This window comes from Schistocerca nitens, chromosome 4 (genome assembly GCF_023898315.1).
Source record: "Schistocerca nitens isolate TAMUIC-IGC-003100 chromosome 4, iqSchNite1.1, whole genome shotgun sequence".
Classification (NCBI taxonomy): domain Eukaryota; kingdom Metazoa; phylum Arthropoda; class Insecta; order Orthoptera; family Acrididae; genus Schistocerca; species Schistocerca nitens.
The window spans coordinates 428,719,794-428,743,644 of record NC_064617.1 but is presented as its reverse complement, the minus strand read 5'-3'; the positions used below and the strand labels follow the sequence as shown (position 1 = coordinate 428,743,644).

The window sequence follows — 23,851 nt, the reverse complement described above, 5'->3', positions numbered from 1 at the left end:
TTCTGAAGTAATGTTCATTCTGTCACTGTACATTATATACTCTGCCAGCCACCCTGTGGGTGCATGGTATTGGGGCAGGTTTGTTGATGTGGTTCCATTTCCACTGGTGACGGTGATTCACAGTAGTAACTGGTTCTCCTGGTCCGCTCATGCCTAACGTTGACCGCCATACTCTGATCACTCAATGGAACTGTGATTGATATTACTGTCACCTGCTGGAACTACAAAACTGTATATCCTCCTCTTCTGCAATTTGCACTGCTCTACAAGAAATATGCTTCACTGATGGTAATTCCCCCAATGCTCTTAGGTTATTGGTCATTCTGTTGTAACTGTGCTGGTTTAGAGAGGACATCTGTGAGTGGATTCACCTCATGCCACATTTGAAGCAATAGCAGTGTGGGCGAAGATGACTGCAGTGATCAGCATTTGTAATGTTTATTTACCTCCAAGCAGACCACTTACTAACATTAAGTTGACTATTTTAATCTGACAACTATCCCCCTTTTCCTCCTCCTAGGAAACTTCAGTGCACACCTTCGCCTTTGGGGGGAGGACCACTTTGTGTGGTAAGGGCCTTCTAATTGACCAACTTCTTACTGACAAAGTCCTGTTGCCCTTTAATGCTGATAGTGCTACCCACTTAGTGCTGTCTATGGCACCCTTTCAGCTGACTACCATAAAGTCTTTTCCTCCAGTCTCATGGCTTTGCTGCATTGGTCACCATGTGGCAATCTTTTTGATAGTGACCACTTTTGCTGACCCTGTCGCTTCTGTGCCACTGCCTGATGGACCTGTGAAACATGGGTGCTTCATAGAGCGAACTGGATTTTCTGTCAAATGTTTTCACATTTTCAAATAAGGACTACCATCAGCTGTGGAATGAAATGACAACAATGAAAATTTGCGTCAGGCTGGGACTCGAACCAAGATTTCCCTCTTATTGTGAGCTGTGCCATTTGGCTATCCATGCACAACTCATGGCCTGACCCAGACATCCATAGGTCATCAACCATGCATCTTTGTATTGTAATCAGAATACTACAGGCGCTGCAATATTGGATTTTCTATGTCTCTGCTTGTACCTTTGCCCCATCTCTGTCAGACTGCATCGACAAGGTTGTGCAATTCATCTCTGATGTGATCACCCTTGCTGCTGGAACTGCCATTCACCTCCATTGCTGGCCAGTTCATTATGAACCAAGACATTGCCATAGATGTTCAGGAATGCTGAAGAGCCCAGCAATGTTTTGAGTGACTTGCTTCACAGACCACCTGTCTCACTTAAGTGACTTCATGCTATAGGCTCACTATCTAATTAAATGCATTAAAAAGAAATACTTAGAGCATGCACCTACTCTATGGGAATGTATTTTTCTTCATCCCAATTGTGGAAAAGCTACATAGCTGTCTGGGCTGCCAAAGACCTGCAACTGCTTCAGTTCTTTTCTTGCAAGGTGGTCTCTGCTGATTCACCTATGCTTGGTGAACACCTTGCAACCCACTTTCCGAAGGTGTCTGCATCCTTTTCTTATGTGGCTGCTTTCTGACAATTTCAAGACCTCTCTGTCTTCTTCACTCCTCTCGTGTCAAATTATATAATGGAATTTTCACTTACAGGGAACTGTTTCATATTCTTGCTTCATCTCATGATATGGCCCCAGATCCTGATTCCATTCACAAGTAGATGACCCAACATTTGAATAATATCCAATGGGTCGACTTCCTCAGGGTCTTCGCCCACATTTGACCTCACAGTGTCTTCTCTGTGCAAAGGTGAGATAGTATCAACATCCTTATCCTTCAACCAGGTAAAAACCAATGCCTGTCAACAGTGACTGGCTAGTTAGTCTCACTGACATGCTCTGCAAACTGCTTGAATGGATGTTTATCCACCAGTTCTGCTGGGTTTTCAAATCTCGGGGCCTTTTGTCCCTATATCAGTGTGGTTTTCACAGGGACAGTCCTCAGTCAGCCATCTGGTTAGGTTGGAACCAGCAATCTGACAGGCTTCTTCTAAACACCAACAAATATTGCCTCTTTTTGACGTACACAGGTCATATGACACTGCCTGGTACCATCACATTTTACTTATTTTCCATGACTGAGGGTTTCGAGGCTAATCTTTATTCATCAGTTTTTATCCAACCAGTTGTTCCGGGTTAGAATTTGTGCTACATGCAGCTCTCCAGGAGTCCAAGAGAACGGTGCCTACAGGGGTCCATGCGGAGAATTGTACTCTTCTTTATCACCATCAATGAGCTGGTGAGCTCTCTTGGGCCACTGGGTATCAATGCACAGTATGTCGATGAAACTGGGGTCTCGAATTTCTGTCATCGCACCGTGGTCCACCCTGACTAGAACTCTACTTCAGTATGCAACACTTAGACATGGTTGCAGAGTCCTGATTTCAGTGACACCTGTTTGACAAAAAGCTGGCTTGGCTGCCCTATATTCATCAATTAAACCGTAGCCACGTGCAGAAGCTTAACGCTCTCTGCTTCCTTGTCCACATGTCTTGGGGTGTGGATCGCGCTACTCTTCTCCATATTTACTGGGCTCAGGACTAATCCCACTAGGTCTGTGATTGTTAGGTTTACAGCTTGGCTGCATCTTCAGCTTTACAATTTGTAGGCACAGTCCATTGTCATGGAGTCTGACCGGTCACTGCTGCCTTCTGGACTAGTTATGTAGACACTCTCCGTGCTGAAGCTGGGAATCTTCCCTCTTCAGTTCTGACAGTACTAAGTCCTGGCCTTCTATGCAATTTCCATTCAAAAATTTACTCGTGATATGACATATACTATTATTTTTATATACAAGGGACATCATGCCCCTGGCATTTGCCCTCAGGTTGGGTTACCAGTTGCAATACGCTTTGCAGCCTTCTGCCAGGTCCTTCATCTCTCTTCCTTGGAATGTACTCCATGTGTTTTCCTGTGCAACCCCACCCCCTCTCCTCCCCCCTCCATTGATTTGTGCCCAGGCTACAGATTATGACCAACCTATTTCTAGATTCTAAAGGCTCTCACCCTCATGGCTTTTTGGTGTCTGTTCTTTTCAGTTCTTCAGGAGTTTCAGGGTGCTACCATTTTTTTACACTGACAGCTTTAAAACTGTGGTTAAGAGGGGATAACCTTTTACACCTCTTGCTAGTCAGGAATTACGCTGAAGCTGATAGCTATTTTATTAAATGGGCGTCCCATGACTACTTTTTAATATATAATACCAGACTGACCCATAGTTTTATTTTATGTAATGAGCCACCCATACATAGAGGTTGTGGAGCCTTGTAAGTTGCTGCTCATCTCCTAGTCAAATAATAGTGGTTTTTATTCACAGATATAATGTTTTTTAACTACCTTTATTGTGGGGGTGTGGTGGCTGAGGCTGGAGGTCTCTCCTGCCTCATGTTGCTTCAGGGGGACACTCAACCCTGCTTCCTTTGCCCATTGCCTCTGTCATCCCTCCTTTCCTCTGTTTTAATTGCTTTAAGAAGCGATTTGCCACTTTTTTTCCTGCTGCATTCTGTTATCTGTTTTGGAGTAGCACTCCTTAAATAGTGGTTGCTCTCCTCCCACCCCCCTTTAATCCTTTGCATCCAATCGATTGGCAGTGTGACAGCTGTGTCTGGGCCTACTCCTTCTGCGTGCAGAGCCCTGGGGACACCCACCTGCTACCTTAACTGTTTCTCTCATCTTGTTTTATTACATTACATTTTTAGCCTTTTCACTTTTACTGCTATGGATCTCTCACCTAGAAAACTAGAAGGCATTCTTTACTCTGTAGTTGTCTTCGTCCTTAATCAACTTGGTCAGTATCGGATGTCACTGCGATTTCTCTTGCCATGGTTTAGCCCTGGGAGATCACTCATCTGCTCTAACCTACTGATCCAGTAGGAGGGGACGGTAACCAGGATTCGGTACATGCAAAATGTTGTTAGACCCGTACTTTTGCCATTCTTGGAACAGAAAGGTGCTGTGTTGATCCAACATCTTAATGTTCACCAACATACTGACTGTGGAACTTAACGTGCTCTGCTAGACGTGCAGCAACTTCCCTGGCAAGTGTGATCTCTGGCATGCTGGTCAGGGAAGTTGCTGCACATTGTCTCCAGTTGAGCATGTGTTGTGTATGATGGGGCGAGAAGTGACTCATGCAACTTATCAACCAACAACTCTTACAGAACTGTATGAACAGGTTGAGCAGGCATGGCACAACGTATTCCAGGACATTAGTAACAAGCTGTGCGATCAACTGGATGTCAGAGTTAGAGCCGGCATTGCTGTCTATGGAGGTTACACCATGTACTAATATGGGTGTTTCAACATGGTTCAGAACCTAGCACCTCAGAACTGCTTGTACTACTGATTTTTAAATATAATCATTTCATGTACTCAATGTGCAGCATTGAAACAACAAATCTTGAATGGATTGGAAACCTTTAAAAGGACACACACACACACACACACACACACACACACACACAAACAAGGATTTATTATTTAAAAAAAAAATCCGAAGAACTTGTGCTTCTTAGCAGAGTACGTTAACAAATAAAAAATATCTATCCAACCATACATTGACTGTGCCATTACTGAAGTGGAGGATTAGAGAATGAATGCTGCAATTCTTTATTGTTACATTGTCTTACAGTAAAAGAGTGTGTCACTACCAATACAGTTAATGCAGGAGTAGCTCTGATAGTGAATAAGAAAATAGGAGTGACGGTAAGATTCTATAAAGAATAGTGAACACTTTATACACTGAAGGACCAAAGAAACTGGTATAGGCATGCATTTTCAAATACAGCAGTATGTACACAGACAGAATAAGGCACTGCAGTTGGCAACCCCTATATAACACAACAAATTTCCGTCACAGTTGTTAGGTTGGGTACTGCTCTACAATGGCAGATTATCAAGATTTAAGTGTGTTTGAACATGGTGTTATAGTCGTCACATGAGCTATGGGACACAGCATATCCGAGGTAGAGGTGATGTGGGGATTTTCCTGTATATCAAGAATCTGTATATACCAAATATCTGACATCACTGCAGCCGGAAAAAGATCCTGCAAGAAAGGGACCAACGATCACTGAAGAGAATCGCCGAAAAGTGACAAGAGCTGCACTTCCACAAATTGCTGCAGATTTCAATGCTGGGCCATTAACAGGTGTCAGCATGTGAACCATTCAATGAAACATCATTGGTATGGGCTTTTGGAGCTGAAGGCCCGCTCATGTACCATTGATGACTGCACAACACAAAGCTTTATGCCTCATCTGGGCCCTTCAACACTGACATTGGACCGTTGATGACTGGAAACATGTTGCCTGGTCGGATTAGTCTCATTTCAAATTGTATCGAGCGGATGGATGTGTACAGGTATGGAGACAACCTCACGAGTCCATGGACCTTGCATGTCAGCAGGGAAGTGTTCAAGCTGGGGGAGGCTCTGTGATGGTGTGGGGTGTGTGCAGTTGGCTTGACATGGGACCCCTGATATGAATAGATTCTGACAGGTGACATGTACATAAGCATCCTGTCTGATCACTTGCACCCATTAATGTCCATTGTGCATTCCGATGGACTTGGGCAATTCCAGCAGGACAATGTGACACCCACACAGAGTGGCTCCAGGAACACTCTTCTGAGTTTAAACACTTCCGCTGCCCACTAAACTCCCTAGACATGAACATTGTTGATCACATCTGGGATGCCTTGCCATGTGCTGTTCAGTAAAGATCTCCACCCCCTTGTACTCTTACGGATTTATGGACAGCCCTGCAGGATTCATGGTGTCAGTTCCATCCAGCACTACTTTGGACATTAATTGAATCAATGCCATGTCACATTGCAGCACTTCTGCATGCTCGCGGGGACCCTACGTGATATTTGGAAGCTGTACCAGTTTCTTTGGCTCTTCAATGTAGTTGCCAAGGTAGACACAAAGCTAACGCTCACCACAATAGTCAAGTTTATATACCAAGTAGCTCACATTTTAATGAAGAGATTAAAGATTGTATGATGAAATAGAATAAATTATTCATAATTCATCTACATCTACATCTGCGTCTATATGGCTACTCTGCAAATCACACTTACATGTCCGGCAGAGGGTTCATCAAACCATCTCCACAATAATTCTTTCTTATTCAACACTCGAAAAGCACACAGAAAGAATGGACACCTACATCTTTCTGTGTGAGATCTGATTTCCCTTACTTTATTATGATGATCATTTCTGCCTATGTAGATTAGGGTCAACAAAATATTTTCACATTCAGAGGAGAAAGTTGCCGACTGAAATTTCGTGGGCAGATCCCACCACAATGAGAAACATGTTTGTTTTAATGATGTCCACCCCAAATCGTGTATCTTGTCCTTGATACTCTTTCCCCAATTTCTCAGTAATACAAAATATGCTGTCCTCCTTTGAACTTTGTTAATTTACTGTATTAATCCTATTTGGTAATGATCCAACACCATGCAGCAATACACCAAAAGAAAATGGACAAGCATAGTGCAGACAGTCTCTTTAGTAAATCTGATGCATCATCTAAGTGTTCTGCCAATAAAACGCAGTCTTTGGTTCGCCTTCCCAACAACATTTTGTATATGTTCTTTCTAATTTAAGTTGTTCTTAATTATATTTCATAGGTACTTAGTTGAATTTACGTTCTTTAAATTTGATTATTTATTGTGTAACCAAAGTTTAACAGTTTCCTTTTAGCACTTATGTGGATGACCTCACACCTTTCATTATTTTGGGTCAGTTGCCACTTTTCACATCATACAGATGTTTTTTCTAAATTGTTTTGCAATTTATTTTGATCTTTTCTTGACTTTACTGGACAATAAATGATAGCATCATCTCCAAACAACATAAGAGCGATGCTCAGATTAGATTAGAGTAGATTCAGTTTTCATGAAAAGGTGAGCTTTGTCAGGAGATTGTCAAACTAGGTGAATACACTACAGTAAACTGGAACAGCTAATATTTACAGAATTAATATGCTGTCAGAATGAAACGTTGTTATGCACTATTAATAAAGTAATCATACACAAAATACCTAATCTTGACTGTTGTAACAAATTGCTGTCAGAACTGAAATCTAAGAGACATTTTTACTTAAGCCGGCCTAACAGTCTCTGTTAAGATATTTGTCTATAGAGTAGAAGGAGTTCCCTATCAAGAAGTCTTTCAAACTCTGTTTAAACTATGCTTTATGTGAAGCCAAGTTTCTAATGGTTGCTATCAATTGATTGAAAATGTGTGTTCCTGAATATTGGACCCCTTTTTGGACCAAGGTAAGTGATTTTAGGTCTTTATGTAGATTGTTCTGATTCCTAGTATTGATACTATGCATTGAGATGGTGGTTGGAAATAGAGATATATTACTTGTAACAAATTTCATTGGATAAATATACTGAGAAGCAGTGGTTAGAATGCAAAGTTCCTTGAACAGTTTTCTACATGATGTTCTTGAATTTACACCACAAATGGTCCTTAATACACAGTTTTGCATACTAAAAACTTTTGCTTGGTTTGATGAGTTACTCCAGAATATGATCCCGTATGACATAATAGAATGAAAGTAAGCAAAGGATGTAGTTTTTTTTATATTTATACTTCCTGCATCTGACTTCATTCTCACTGCAAATACAGACTTGTTTAGGCACTTAAGCAATTTTGTGGTATGCCCCCCCAACTGAATTTATTATCGATTTGTAATCCCAGAAATTTAACACTGTCAACCTCTTCAATCTGTATGTCTTCATACGTCATACATGTGCTGGAAGGAAATTTCTTACAGGTTCTGAACTGCATATAGTGGGTTTTTTCAAATTTTAATGACAGTGAATTACCAGTAAACCATTTATTAATGTCAGTGAAAATTTGATTAGCAGCTGTTTCTAAATCTTTACTTGACTTGCAACTTATTGCAATGTTCGTATCATATGCAAACAAAACAAACTTAGCATCTGGCAATGTAACAGACCAGAGGTCATTAATGTACACAAGAAAAAGGAGTGGACCCAAGATGGAACCTTGAAGAGCACCAGATCACCACATGTAATTAATTCCCAATCAGATGAAGACTGACTGCTTACTGCACAGGTATTTCACAATGATACCCTTTGTTTCCTGTTAGTTAGATAAGACTCAAACCATTTTGCAGCACTGCCAGTGACACCATAATATTCTAATTTACTTGAGAGAATGGTTTGGTTCACACAGTCAAAGGCTTTTGACAGACTACAGAAAATGCCAGTACCCTCTAATTTATTATCTGATGAATTAAGTACATTCTCACTGTAAGTGTAAGTAGCTTTCTCAATATCAGAACCCTTAAGAAATCCAAACTGTGCCTTCGACAATATATTATTTGCAGTCAGATGCTTTAGGAGATGCTTTAACATAACCTTTTCAAATATTTTTGAGAAAGCTGGCAGAAGTGAAATTGGTTGATAGTTTGATGGTATGTCTTTATCCCCCCTCTTGTAATGAGGCTTAAATTAGCATATGTTAGCCTTTCTGGAAATGTTCCGCTGATAAGAGATTGATTACACAAATAACTTGAGATAGAACTCAATTTGCATGACCATTCTTTGATTAAATTCATTGATATGTTATCATACCCACTAGAATACTTCTTTGGGAGACGTGTCATTTTCATTTCACTGAAGTCATTTTTAAAGACTGGTCTCAAATACTCTATTGCACTGTTCTCTGAACCTAATAACCCCAAGCCGTCAGTAACAGAAATGAAGTACTTGTTTAAGAGGTTTGCAACACTACATGCACTTGTTACCAAAGTCTCATTTATTTTTAGAGCTATCTGTTCTGCTTCCCTTTTAGCCCCATCTGTCTCCGTCTTCAGTATATCCCATACTGTTTTTATTTTGTCACCCGATGTAATTATCTTTTTCTCATAATAAAGCCGGCCGCGGTGGTCTAGCGGTTCTAGGCGCGCAGTCCGGAACTGCGCAACTGCTACGGTTGCAGGTTCGAATCCTGCCTCGGGCATGGATGTGTGTGATGTCCTTAGGTTAGTTAAGTTTAAGTAGTTCTAAGTAGTTCTAAGTTCTGGGGGACTGATGACCACAGATGTTAAGTTCCATAGTGCTCAGAGCCATTTCTCATAATAAAACTACTTTGATTTCAGAATTACTTGCTTCAGTATTTTGCAGTATTCTTTGTAATGTATTGCAATGCTAACATCAGAGCTGTTTCTAGATAGCAGATACAGTCTCCTTTTTGTCCCATATGATATCTTTATTCCTTGTGTAATCCATGGTTTATTTTTTGACTTCTGTGTGATTTGAGTTACCTTTAGGGGAAAACAATTTTCAAAAGTGGCTGTAACTTTATTAATAAATGCTTTGTATTTTCCATTTGAGGCACCGCGCAGGGTAGCTGCATGGTCTGAGGCATCTTGTCATGGTCCGCACGCTCCCCCTGTCAGAAGTTTGAGTCCTCCCTCAGGCATGAATGTATGTGTTGTCCTTAGTGTAAGGTAGTTTAAGTTACATTAAGTAGTGTGTAAGCTTAGGGGCTGATGATGTCAGCAGTTTGGTCCTGTAAGACCTTACCACAAATTTCCAAAATTGCATTTGATTCAGAAGTATTGTAAACATCTATCCAGTTCATGTCTTTGAGCAGTTTCTTGAATTTCTCAATTTTTAGCTTATTTATTACCCTCCTGTACTCAGACTTAATAGATTTTTTTATCCTGACTAGTTTCAACATTTAACGCAAGATGCTGCATGTCGTGATCAGATAGCTCATCTTCTATTGGATTGGTGATATGACTTTTTTCCCTAGGTTTGTTTACAAAGATATTGTCAATAGCAATCTCAGAGCATTTACATATCCTAGTTGCAAAGTTCACAGAAGAACTAAATTGAATGATAGTGTTACTGACTGCAATAATTGTACGCTGACAGAGCTTTTCAATAAATCCACTTTAAAATCACTATCAACCACTATTTCCTAGGTGTTTTTTTGTGAGATGGGACAACAGAGCTTCCAGATTTTTTATGAAGATGTTAAAATTTCCTGAAGGTTTTCTGTATATACTTACTATTACAGAGGACTTATCATGAAATACAACTTCTGTTACACAAGCTGCTCTGAGCAAAATTGATTAATACCAATATTCTTGAAATCAAAACAGTTTCTGACAAATGTGGCAACTCCTCCTTTCTCCATATTTTCTCTGCAGAACTAAGAAGCTAACTTGAATCTTGCAACATTTAACATGTCTATACCAGTGGTCACATGATGTTCAGAGAGGCAGAGTATATCAACTGATTTGCTCAACTCTACTTCTTCAACACAAATAAGCAATTCATTAAGCTTACCCCTCAGTCTCCGATTAGTCTGATGTAATAAGGCTACTGATTTTGTGCACTGGCGGCTGAATTACAACTGGATGAACCTAATTTTCCTGTCAATATTTGGGTACCTCCAGCTTCAATCAGAAGCTGTTAGCAAGAGTTGTGTGCATTAAAATTTGCTTTCTGGCTGCAGGTGAATGTCATTTTCAGCCTGTCTCGGAACATATTTTGTTTCCACCCTCTCTAACTTAAAAAAAACTACTGTTCTGTCACTTGTAACAACTGATACTATACCACTTGTCACAGCACGCACCTCCCCCCCCCCCCCCCCCTTCCCCTTAAGTTATTTGCACAGAAAATTTTCCCTTCCCTTTCTTGTTGGTGTGAAGGCCATGCCTAGTATAGTCCCACCTGCTGATAGTCAACAGGAACCACACTGATACGAGACCCCGTACCTGATTCAAGCACATGTTCCACCTCTAAATTAACTCTCGTAACAGAAGAGTTGAGGCGCCGGCCGGAGTGGCCGAGCGGTTCTAGGCACTACAGTCTGTAACTGCGCGACCGCTACAGTCGCAGGTTTGAATCCTGCCTCGGGCATGGATGTGTGTGATGTCCTTAGGTTAGTTAGGTTTAAGTTGTTCTAAGTTCTAGGGGACTGATGACCACAGCAGTTAAGTCCCATAGTGCTCAGAACCATTTTTTCTAAATGAGGCCAGTCATGGTGCCTCAGAACAGACACAAGTCCAACACTAGTATGTCTCGTTGCTGAAGCTATCTGTACCAGATCACTCTCAGTTGAATAATTAGGGTTCCTATCTATGCTGTTGCCTGCCCCACCCACTATTACCAGTGTCTTCCTTTGTGAAGTCTTTGCAAAATGAATCTACATCCTCTATCACCTGACCCAGACTTGCACTAGGTTTAAAACAACTTGTGACCTGGTAACCTGACCCTAGTTCATCCTGCAACAGTCAACCAACACCTCTACCATGTGAACTACCTAACAACAAAACTTTCTTCTTTTTCACAGTTTTTCTGACTTCTTACTTTTCAAACACTTTCTTAAAGTTTGTCGTGTCCTTTCTTCTCCAAAATATACTTGTAGCTCATCAGTTTCCAACTGTGACGACAGATCAAACCTATTTTCCACATTGACAACAAAACTGTCTGAGAAAGACCTATTCCTATTTCTTCTATGACCAGTTGTCACTTCCCACCTCTCTTTTCCCTTCTCCCCCCTTAATCTTTACAGATCTTGTTTAGTTTTATCTAGTTCCGCCTGAAGGGCAGCAATCTTCTCCTGTTCCACTATCTCCATACCTCTACAGCAAATCCTCAACAACTAATGAGCCTTGTTTATTTCCCCAATTCCCACGCCACTGCAGTCACCCACATGAAAGAAACTGCAACGACCCTCACACCACTCCCTGGAACTAACAATCCTACTTCTCACTCATGGCAAACAAATTTTAGCTTTAGTCTAAGTTAAAACAAGAATAACTTCCTAGACTACTCAGTTAATATATTAAATTTCTTAGTAAGTTTAGGCCTAAAGTTCGGATACTAATTAAAAACTTCCGGAGAAAGCCTGTATTGTTTACGTGGCAAAAAAAAAAGCAAACAAAGAACTGAGCCTACATTATTTAAACTTTTCATTTATTTCTCAACTTTTCACTTCAGTTACTTACAAGAGAATCAAATAGACAGCATATAAGAATAAACTAACAACACAAACTTTACTTTATTGAAATAATCATGTAACTTACAGTATATGACACTGTAAACAAATCCTAGTCAGACTGTCTCCTAAATCATTTACATAAATAAGAAAGCACAAAGGGCTGGTAACACTACCTTGGGGAATGCCATAAATCACTTCTGTATTCTCAATGACTTTCCATCAGTTATTATATACTGTAACCTCTCTGACAGGAAATCATGAACCCAGTCACATAACTGAGATGATATTCCATAAGCACACAAGTTGATTACAAGCAGCTTGTCAGGTACGATGTCAAAAGCTTTCTGGAAATCTAGAAATACAAAATCAATAGCACTCAACACTTTGTACGAGTAAAGAGCTAGTTGTGTTTCACAATAGCAATGTTTTCTGAATCCATGTTGACTGTGTAAATAGATCATTCTTTTTGAAGTAAGTCATAATGTTCAAACACAGTTTATGTTCCAAAATACTGTTGCGTATTGACATTAATGATGTTGTTGTTGTTGTTGTGGTCTTCAGTCCTGAGACTGGTTTGATGCAGCTCTCCATGCTACTCTACCCTGTGCAAGCTTCTTCATCTCCCAGTACCTACTGCAACCTACATCCTTCTGAATCTGCTTAGTGTATTCATCTCTTGGTCTCCCTCTACGATTTTTACCCTCCACGCCGCCCTCCAATACTAAATTGGTGATCCCTTGATGCCTCAGAACATGTCCTACCAACCGATCCCTTCTTCTGGTCAAGTTGTGCCACAAACTTCTCTTCTCCCCAATCCTATTCAATACTTCCTCATTAGTTATGTGATCTACCCATCTAATCTTCAGCATTCTTCTGTAGCACCACATTTCGAAAGCTTCTATTCTCATCTTGTCCAAACTATTTATCATCCATGTTTCACTTCCATCCATGGCTACACTCCATACAAATACTTTCAGAAATGACTTCCTGACACTTAAATCTATACTCGATGTTAACAAATTTCTCTTCTTCAGAAACGCTTTCCTTGCCATTACCAGTCTACATTTTATATCCTCTCTACTTCAACCATCATCAGTTATTTTGCTCCCCAAATAGCAAAACTCCTTTACTACTTTAAGTGTCTCATTTCCTAATCTAATTCCCTCAGCATCACCCGACTTAAAGCGACTACATTCCATTATCGTCGTTTTGCTTTTGTTGATGTTCATGTTATATCCTCCTTTCAAGACGCTATCCATTCCATTCAACTGCTCTTCCAAGTCCTTTGCTGTCTCTGACAGAATTACAATGTCATCGGCGAACCTCAAAATTTTTATTTCTCCTCCACGGATTTTAATGCCTACTCCGAACTTTTCTTTTGTTTCCTACACTGCTTGCTCAATATACAGATTGAATAACATCGGGGAGAGGCTACAACCCTGTCTTACTCCCTTCCCAACAACTGCTTCCCTTTCATGTCCCTCGACTCTTATAACTGCCATCTGGTTTCTGTACAAATTGTAAGTAGCCTTTCGCTCCCTGTATTTTACCCCTGCCACCTTTAGAATTTGAAAGAGAGTATTCCAGTCAACATTGTCAAAAGCTTTCTCTAAGTCTACAAATGCTAGAAACGTAGGTTTGCCTTTCCTTAATCTTTCTTCCATCATTTCTACGGAATCCAAACTGATCTTCCCTGAGGTCGCCTTCTACCAGTTTTTCCATTCGCCTGTAAAGAATAAGCATTAGTATTTTGCAGCTGTGACTTATTAAACTGATAGTTCGGTAATTTTCACATCTGTCAACACCTGCTTTCTTTGGGATTGGAATTATTATATTCTTCTTGAAGTCTGAGGGCATTTCGCCTGTCTCATACATCTTGCTCACCAGATGGTAGAGTTTTGTCAGGACTGGCTCTCCCAAGGCCATCAGTAGTTCCAATGGAATGTTGTCTACTCCGGGGGCCTTGTTTCGACTCAGGTCTTTCAGTGCTCTGTCAAACTCTTCACGCAGTATCGTATCTCCCATTTCATCTTCATCTACATCCTCTTCCATTTCCATAATATTGTCCTCAAGTACATCGCCCTTGTATAGACCCTCTATATACTCCTTCCACGTTTCTGCTTTCCCTTCTTTGCTTAGAACTGGGTTTCCATCTGAGCTCTTGATGTTCATGCAAGTGGTTCTCTTATCTCCAAAGGTCTCTTTAATTTTCCTGTAGGCGGTATCTATCTTACCCCTAGTGAGATAAGCCTCTACATCCTTACATTTGTCCTCTAGCCATCCCTGCTTAGCCAGTTTGCACTTCCTGTTGATCTCATTTTTGAGACGTTTGTATTCCTTTCTGCCTGCTTCATTTACTGCATTTTTATATTTTCTCCTTTCATCAATTAAATTCAATATTTCTTCTGTTACCCAAGGATTTCTACTAGCCCACGTCTTTTTACCTACTTGATCCTCTGCTGCCTTCACTACTTCATCCCTCAAAGCTACTCATTCTTCTTCTACTGTATTTCTTTCCCCCATTCCTGTCAATTGTTCCCTTATGCTCTCCCTGAAACTCTGTACAACCTCTGGTTCTTTCAGTTTATCCAGGTCCCATCTCCTTAAGTTCCCACCTTTTTGCAGGTTCTTCAGTTTTAATCTACAGGTCATAACCAATGGATTGTGGTCAGAGTCCACATCAGCCCCTGGAAATGTCTTACAATTTAAAACCTGGTTCCTAAATCTCTCTCTTACCATTATATAATCTATCTGATACCTTTTAGTAACTTCAGGGTTCTTCCATGTATACAACCTTCTTTCATGATTCTTAAACGAAGTGTTAGCTATGATTAAGTTGTGCTCTGTGCAAAATTCTTCCAGGCGGCTTCCTCTTTCATTTCTTAGCCCCAATCCATATTCACCTACTACGTTTCCTTCTTTCCCTTTTTCTACTACCGAATTCCAGTCACCCATGACTATTAAACTTTCGTCACCCTTCACTATCTGAATAATTTCTTTTATTTAATCATACATTTCTTCAATTTCTTAGTCCTCTGCAGAGTTAGTTAGCATATAAACTTGTACTACTGTAGTAGGTGTGGGCTTTGTATCTATCTTGGCAACAATAATGCGTTCACTATGCTGTTTGTAGTAGCTTACCCACATTCCTATTTTCCTATTCATTATTAAACCTACTCCTGCATTACCCCTATTTGATTTTGTATTTACAAGCCTGTAGTCACCTGACAGAAGTCTTGTTCCTCCTGCGACCGAACTTCACTAATTCCCACTATATCTAACTTTAACCTATCCATTTCCCTTTTTAAATTTTCTAACCTACCTGCCCGATTAAGTGATCTGACATTCCACGCTCCGATCCATAGAATGCCAGTTTTCTTTCTCCTGATAACGACATCCTCTTGAGTAGTCCCCGCCCGGAGATCCGAATGGGAGACTATTTTACCTCCGGAATATTTTACCCAAGAGGACGCCATCATCATTTAATCATACAGTAAAGTTGCATGCCCTCGGGAAAAATTACGGCCGTAGTTTCCCCTTGCTTTCAGCCGTTCGCAGAACCAGCACAGCAAGACCGTTTTGGTTATTGTTACAAGGCCAGATCAGTCAATCATCCAGACTGTTGCCCTTGCAACTACTGAAAAGGCTGCTGCCCCTCTTCAGGAACCACACGTTTGTCTGGCCTCTCAACAGATACCCCTCCGTTGTGGTTGCACATACGGTACGGCTATCTGTATCGCTGAGGCACGCAAGCCTCCCCACCAACGACAAGGTCCATGGTTCATGGGGGATATTGGCCTATAATTTAGTGGATTACTCCTATTGCATTTCTTGAATAATGGTGTGACCTGTGCAACTTTTCAGTCTTTGTGTATGCATCTTTCATTGAGTGAGTGGTTGTATATGATTGTTAAGTGTGGAGCTATTTTATCAGCATAATCTGAAAGGAATCTAATTTGTATATAGTCTGGACTAGACGATTTGCTTTTATTAAGTGACGCAAAAAATTTTAATTGTGACGGCTGGGGGACACACATTCAACAGCAGGAAAAGCGAGAGAAGGAAAAATAGAACATGGACTGGGGGCAAGGTATGAAATAGGAAGCCACCTGCTAGAATTTTTCACAGAGCATGAGTTATGATTTAATCTCGGAATCATATAACAGCACCAGTTACCACATTTATTTTTGATTACCATGGCCAGTTTTGGGCACCAAGGCAACTTTTCAGTTGTTACATGATTATCACTGTGGGAGTATGCAGGCTTGTCTGTGTACTTCCATGATGAAAGAGTAGCAGACATTCAAGTTTTAAAGAGCCATTTACATAGGTTAAGAAAAGGAGGGGACCCAGTGCCAAACTTTCCCAATTCTTAGTTTCATTTCATTTCTCTGATGCAGTTCATCAATGTGTCCCTTGGTGTTTTGTTATAGAGGTAACACTCTGCCCATTCTACATCTACATTTATACTCCACAAGCATCCAACGGTATGTGGCGGAGGGCACTTTACGTGCCACTGTCATTACCTCCCTTTCCTGTTCCAGTCGCGTATGGTTCGCGGGAAGAACAACTGCCAGAAAGCCTCCGTCCGCTCTCGAATCTCTTTAATTTTACATTCATAATCTCCTCGGGAGGTATAAGTAGGGGGAAGCAATATATTCAATACCTCATCCAGAAACGCACCCTCTCGAAACCTGGACAGCAAGCTACACCGCGATGCAGAGCGCCTCTCTTGCAGAGTCTGCCACTTGAGTTTGCTAAACATCTCCGTTATGCTATCACGCTTACCAAATAACCGTGTGACGAAATGCGCTGCTCTTCTTTGGATCTTCTCTATCTCCTCCGTCAACCTGACCTGGTACAGATCCCACACTGATGAGCAACACTCAATTATAGGTCGAAGAAGTGTTTTGTAAGCCACCTCCTTTGTTGATGGACTACAGTTTCTAAGGACTCTCCCAATGAATCTCAGCCTGGCACCCGCTTTACCAACAATTAATTTTATATGATCATTCCACTTCAAATCGTTCCGTACACATACTCCCAGATATTTTACAGAAGTAACAGCTACCAGTGTTTGTTCCGCGTCATATAATCATACAATAAAGGATCCTTCTTGCTATATATTCGCAATACATTACATTTGTCTATGTTAAGGGTCAGTTGCCACTCCCTGTACCAAGTGCTTATCCACTGCAGATCTTCCTGCATTTCACTGCAATTTTCTAGTGCTGCAACTTCTCTGTATACTACAGCGTCAAGGACGATACTGTTTTAGTTTGCCAAGTACAGTTTTGTTCTTAAACCAAAGGCTTTGGTGCAGTCGCCAACAGAAGGAAGAGTCAAAAAACATAAAAAAAACATATTACTTCCTCCCACCTGCCCTGCAAAATAATCACACTGAGAAAGTCAAAGAAATTAGAACTCTTATGAAATTTTACAAACAGTAATTATGTCCATACAACATTCGGGCAATTGTGATAAAATGAAGAAAAATTTGGCCTCAGACTGAAATGTGCAAATTGTCTTTTTTTCCTGTATACCACAGCAAAGATAATTTTTAAGGAGGTGGGGGAGGGGTGGGGGAACTAATGATAGTAGTTCACAAAATACCCTACTCCACAGAACATATTGGGACTTGGGAAGTGTGTGTGCAGATAAATTATCTAATCTAAAATTAAAAGTAATGAGCTTTCATATTATTAGGCAAGTCGTCGCTGTACAAAAATTCAACTGTTCTGTTGTTCTTAGATGGCAGTGCATCTCTGTATTACATAAGTTACTCAATCTCCAAACATAATTGAAAGGTTTTGTTTAACTTTATTGCTATGTTATTTCTGTGTCATGTTTACTTCTGAAAATTAAAAAGAACTTGTGTAATTTGTGTGCAGTTCTTTAATCATTATATTCGTTTGCAGTCATATAGAGATTTTCATGGGGACCTCTTCCCAGAGACTGCGGGAAATGTTGCACCAATTTCTGCGAGTCAGTGGAGTAGCGGGATCAATGCTGAAGTGGCACGTGTTAGCCTTGATCCAGCAAAGAGGCACCTAGTAGAAACTGGTTCGCAGGTAAGACTGTCTTATTCTTCTAGAAGTTTAGAAACTATTTGGGACTGTGGATGCTGTGCAAATTGAAATATTTTAAGACCTGCATTTCGTGAAATATGTACAATAGTATTAGGAGGTTCAGATGTTACCCCCCCCCCCGTGTGTGTGTGTGTGTGTGTGTGTGTGTGTGTGTGTGTGTGTGTGTGTGTGCGCGCACGCGCGCACTTATGAAAGAGAGAGAGAGAGAGAGAGAGAGAGAGAGAGATTGATTGTGTGAATTTTAGTTAAATTTGTTGATTTTGTATATTTGTAATTTTAGGCAGTTATTAGTTTTGTTAAACTTTTCTATTTAAAACCACTTATGCCATAAGATAGATGACTTCAAATGATATTTCTGTTCACCAGTGTAGAAATGTGGACTTTACCAGAAAGTTTGCTTTGTATCGATTTAAAATAACTCTATTGTGAGGCTTGCTCTTTTCTCCTTTCTTTGTAATTTTTCCTGCAGACATGTCACTAGTGATGAGCCAAAACATTATGAACCTGCTAATAGTCTGTTAATCCACCTTTGGAATGCAATGCAGTAGTGATTCTGCATGGCATGAATTCAAGAAGTTTGTGGAAGATTTTGAGAGACATGTGGCACCAAATGTCTATGCACAAGTCATGCAATTCCTGTAAAGTACGTAGCAGTAGTTTGGGGACATAAAACTGGTGTCCAACAGTGATCCAGATGTGTTTTATTTTGAGCAGGTCAGAAAAATTTGTTGGCCAAGGCACAAGACACCAATGTGAGTTCACTAAAATAGACTGCTCAAACCACTGTAGCACAATTTTGATCTTGTGACATGAGCATTTAGTCTGATGGAAAATGCTATCACTGCTGAGGAAGACATCATGCATAAAGGGACGCATTTGGTCTGCAATAATGTTCATATATTCCACAGCTGTCAAGGCTAACACAGGTCTCACAGAATCCCATGTGAATGTCCCCTATGGGATTACACTACCCCCACCAGCCTGAGTCCATTGCATGGTGCCTATTTCAAGCAGCTTTTTGCCTGGATGACAGCATATCTAGACACGCCCACTGACTTGGTGTTAAAACAAATGTAATTCATCCAACAAGGCAACACATTTCCAATGATCCAACATCCTCTCATGATGATTCTGCATGCACTGCATTCGTAATTGACAGTGTCATTGGTTCAATGTGGAAACACTTGTGGGGGTCTTGTGCAACAGATACCCATTTTCAGCATTGTGCATTGAATGGTGTGCTCCAAAACTCTTGTGCCTGAGTCGGCATTGTACTATTTCTTCTGATCTGCATCAGATTATCACTTGTTCTGCTTTAAACAGCAAGCTAGCCTCTGAACACCACGTTCCGTAACAAGACATGGATGTCAAACGCCCTGTTGACTTATCGTGGTTTCACCATCCTTCAGCCGCTTTTCATAGATGCTCATGACAGATGCATAGGAACAGTTAACCAACTGTGTCATTTCTGAGGTGCTTATTCCCAGCTACCAAACCAGTACAATCTGTTCTTTGTCTGTGGATTTCCCCACTTGTGGCCCATACCATTACGATTCCTATTTCCCTCCTACAATGATTCCTATGTGTATATTCATGTCTCTTGCTCCACTTCCATTCTTTTCTTACTGTGTCACATGTCCAAAGTGCCCCTAGATGGCATTCAATCCCGCAATGGGCAGTGGTCAGAATGTTTTGGCCCTTTCTCTCTCTCTCTCTCTCTCTCTCTCTCTCTCTCTCTCTCTCTCTCTCTCAAGGCTTCATGTTAGTAGCTTTTTCCCCCCCTCCTCACACTAGGTATTACCCACATCATGCAGGTTATGCTAAAAGTAGTTTCATAACTTGAATTCTTGACCATGCGGAAATTAAAGCTTTAACTTCATATATGCAAAATAAAGTTTTATTTTAGCATAGTTATCGTACTCTTTTCACCTATTAAACACATTTTTGTAAATGAATGCGTTAATCATATATTTGATTTTAATTATAAATTAAAATAATTCTGATTATTCCTGTAACAGAAATTCCAGGCTGAAAACAGTGAGCAAAGATGTTGAAAGGCAAATTGTGAGCTGTAGCTAATTCTTAATGATTCGTAAGTGGTTTGTACCCACAAGACAATACAGAGACTTCAGTAGCTTTGGGCTCCCACTCTTTTTCTATTGTCAGCACAGTGTTTCACACGTGTGTGTGTGTGTGTGTGTGTGTGTGTGTGTGTGTGCGCGCGCGCGCGCGCGTGTCTTTACAGTAAAAAAAAAAAAAAAAAAAAAAAAAAAAAAAAAAAAAAAAAAAAAAAAAACAATAGCTGAAGAACTAGTTATGTCATCTACATGGTACATGTACACATAATAAATTGGGCTAATTTGAAGTAGACCAGTAGATTTTTCTCATTACTATCACTTTTTTTCTCCTGTGCAGTGCAGTCCAGCCATAGAAGAATCTGCAGTTGATAAAACTAAAATATAATTGCAAGGGCTATTGTTTATTCTGGCATAAACAGCCCAGCCAATGTCTTAGAGAAACTTTTGAGACCACTGAAATTACAAATTACACTTAACATAAACCACTAAAAACTTATATTGGTAGAAAGTTTAGTAGGCAGCATACCACTGTTTGGAAGAAAAGCATGAGATATTGTTTCTGTAAATGCTTTAATTCTGCGATAAGCAGTTGTATGGTGTAATGACCTCAGCAAGAGGATGTACTTGTTGAGGCCAAGATCATAATAGCAGTATGCAAAAGTTGTCTTCCAAATACCCCAGAACGTTTTTGCAATGAGTAGTTACAGTTCCAAGAGCCTAAGATTCTTCATGAAACCAATTTTATAAATAATGTAACTGGAGCAATGATAGTTCAATATTTGAGAACCTGAATCTGTTCCTAATGGTAATTAATTTCTCTCAAAACATACACCGTTAAGATCCTCTGATTTGTTATAAGGGAAACACATCAAGTTGAAAAAGAAACATAAGCATCAAACTAAACACTAAAAATTAAGTAGATGAAAAGAAAATGCAAAAAACTGAAAAGATGACATTAGATTACAGGCATGCACATAAGATCATGGTCTGGTTAATCAGTAGAAAAATTTATTTGACAACAAACTAAAACATACACAAACATCATATATGAACAAAACAAAAATGCAATTACAATTAATAATACTTAAAGACACCCACAGCATTGATAATTGCTTGGCATCTCCAAGGCATGCTTAAAACCAAGTCTTCCATGTATTCATGTGGAAGACCTCCACATGTGTTGAATGTATGTTGACAGCCATTTCAAAGTGAAGATTTTTTTTTCCTTGCAGCTTCTTTTTTATGTAAGACCATACGTTCTCAGTAGGATTAGCATGAGGCAACCTAGAGGATCAATTCAGTACCTATACACCATTCTCCTTTTTCCAGTCACTGCAAAGCCTGCAGCAGTGCTTCAGGTCATTGTACTCGTGCTGTACCTAACCTTCATTATGGTGATGAGCCATCATTTGGCAGCTGGTATAAAACATCTTTAATAAATTTGTAAAATCTTCTGCACATTTAAATTGTTGGTATACATTTGCAAATCTTGGTAAAAAATTCAAAATAAACTAATGCTTTACGGACATTGCATGAAGGGTGAAGGTTTCCTCTATGGGCTGTGGAAGAACAAAGGCAGTATCTTTTACAGTCTGTGTGTAATGCCAACAGCGCACTTACCTAACAGACTGAAAATGTATTTTTTGATCAAACTCTAAAACTGTATTCCATAAATTATTCTGTGAAGTGAGTTCCCCTAAAGATTATGGCCTACATATTAACTCAAAGTAACTGTGATACGCTACTTTTCTCATTCTCATGTGAATAGCACCAGATAAAATACATATTGTGAAAGCTAAGCTATTCAGTTAGTTTGATGTGAAGTTTAAATAGACCTTGAAATTTAATCCTTGCACTTGGATCTTCTGTGCATTCACCATGCGAAGCAGTATGTAACAGTTAAGGATTTTTGTGCTGTTTTAATGCTATATTTCTGTGCCCTGAATCTTGCTGAATTCAAATAATAACTTCATTTTTGTGTGCAGTTCCTATAGTGAAGACATTTTAATATTGTATTAAAATTAAAGAAAGAGTTGAAACAACACTACTTGCTCATTTCAGCATAGATCTAAGTAGCAGGTCATTACTTCCTCTTGCCTCTTTGATAACAGCTTTTGTTTTTAAAAATAGTGTGCACGCACACACACACACACACACACACACACACACACACACACACACACACAAAAAGGTTTCTACCACTTACATCCCTACAAATCTTTGTAAATAAAACCTACTGTTGGCTAACATTCAGTATTGTGTTGCTCCATCCCATGCACTGTAACATGCTTTGATCTTCCATGGCAAGCTGTTGATGCATTGGTGCCCAAGCCCATCCCACTGTTTGATGGCGGACCGTTGGAGGGCATGCAATGGTGTGAGGGAGCTTCCTTTGATGACACACTGGAAATTTCAACTGGTGTTCAATCAGGTGCATGTCAGTATATAGTACAGGCCATTCCATTTCATTGATTCTGGCCTTTTCGTAGATGATGTTTGTGAGGTGAGAGTAGTGTGATCTTGCATTATCCTGTTCAGAAATGAACCTTTCACCAAAATGTTGATATTAGTGCTGGATAATAGGTCGGAGTATCTGTCTTGATACTTTAATTCTTCAAGAGCCTTTCTAACGATGAGAGGCACACATGAAACATAATCTACCCACCTCCCTGCTAAACCCACACAATTGTGTGCCTAAGACTTGCCTTGGTATCTCGCCACTACTATGCAGATATTCACTGTTTGGTGTCTCACGAAAGCAGCTGAGTGCTTAAATGATGTTACTGGCATATATGTAAATTTAGCAGACTAATGCCAATGCTGATGACACCTGTTCATGATGTAATGTGACCATGCGCACACATTCTGAACTTCAAAGATTCTTTGACGCATGTGGTAAGATGAAATGCAGTTACTGTTTCAAATATGCACCATAATATTTAATCATGATTTTTTGTTTTTGTTTTGTTCTTACATTCTGTACATTCAAATATTAGAGTGGTTGGGTTGCATAGAGGAAGTTAAATTTGCTGCCATATTATATGTCACCTCTATTTGGCAAGCATATAGGCATTTATATTCCACCCTCAGTTTTCCCTCACCATATGAATCATTTTTAAATCATTTCCATTTTTTTCAAGTGGTCCTGTTGGAGAACATTCCAGTTTATACAGACTTTTACAACATTGGGGGTGCATTGGCACTATTATTCATACCTAATGGTGGCATGTTGCTTTTCGCTAGTACTGAAAGGAATTCAACATGGTAAACTCATCTCTCACATTTGTTTACAGCATCCATTAAATTCAGTACATTTATACACATACACTGCATAGTGCAGCACAGTATACAGGTTTCTATGCAACACTAACAGATGGTGTACAAGTCTCTTATTCCCCAACATGTTCCCCACTCTGGTCTATCTCAAGAGGAGGGACGGGGCAGTGACCAGTTGGACCTATTGACAGATCTTCATGCTACGCAGCTACCAGATAATAACGCATCATGTTGTGTTATCTCTGCTATGCTGCACCTCTTGGACCACTGCTCTCTTCCACATGGGCCATGGTTTATATCCTCCGAAAGTAGTATGACTTCTCCAGTTCCTGGTTTTCTTCTTGAGGCACATCCCTTCTCTTCATGGTAGTTTCTTAG

At 40.0% G+C, this 23,851-nt stretch overlaps 1 protein-coding gene across 2 annotated transcripts in view; it reads left to right on the top strand.

The window, feature by feature from the left end:
- The window catches only part of LOC126253153 (coronin-7), a 234,577-nt gene that overhangs the window by 68,736 nt on the left and 141,990 nt on the right, over nt 1-23,851 (top strand). For both annotated transcript variants that reach the window (XM_049954311.1, XM_049954310.1), the window contains exon 7: nt 17,949-18,101. In XM_049954311.1, coding sequence (XP_049810268.1) covers nt 17,949-18,101 — 153 coding nt within the window. The remainder of the gene's footprint in view (nt 1-17,948; nt 18,102-23,851) is intronic.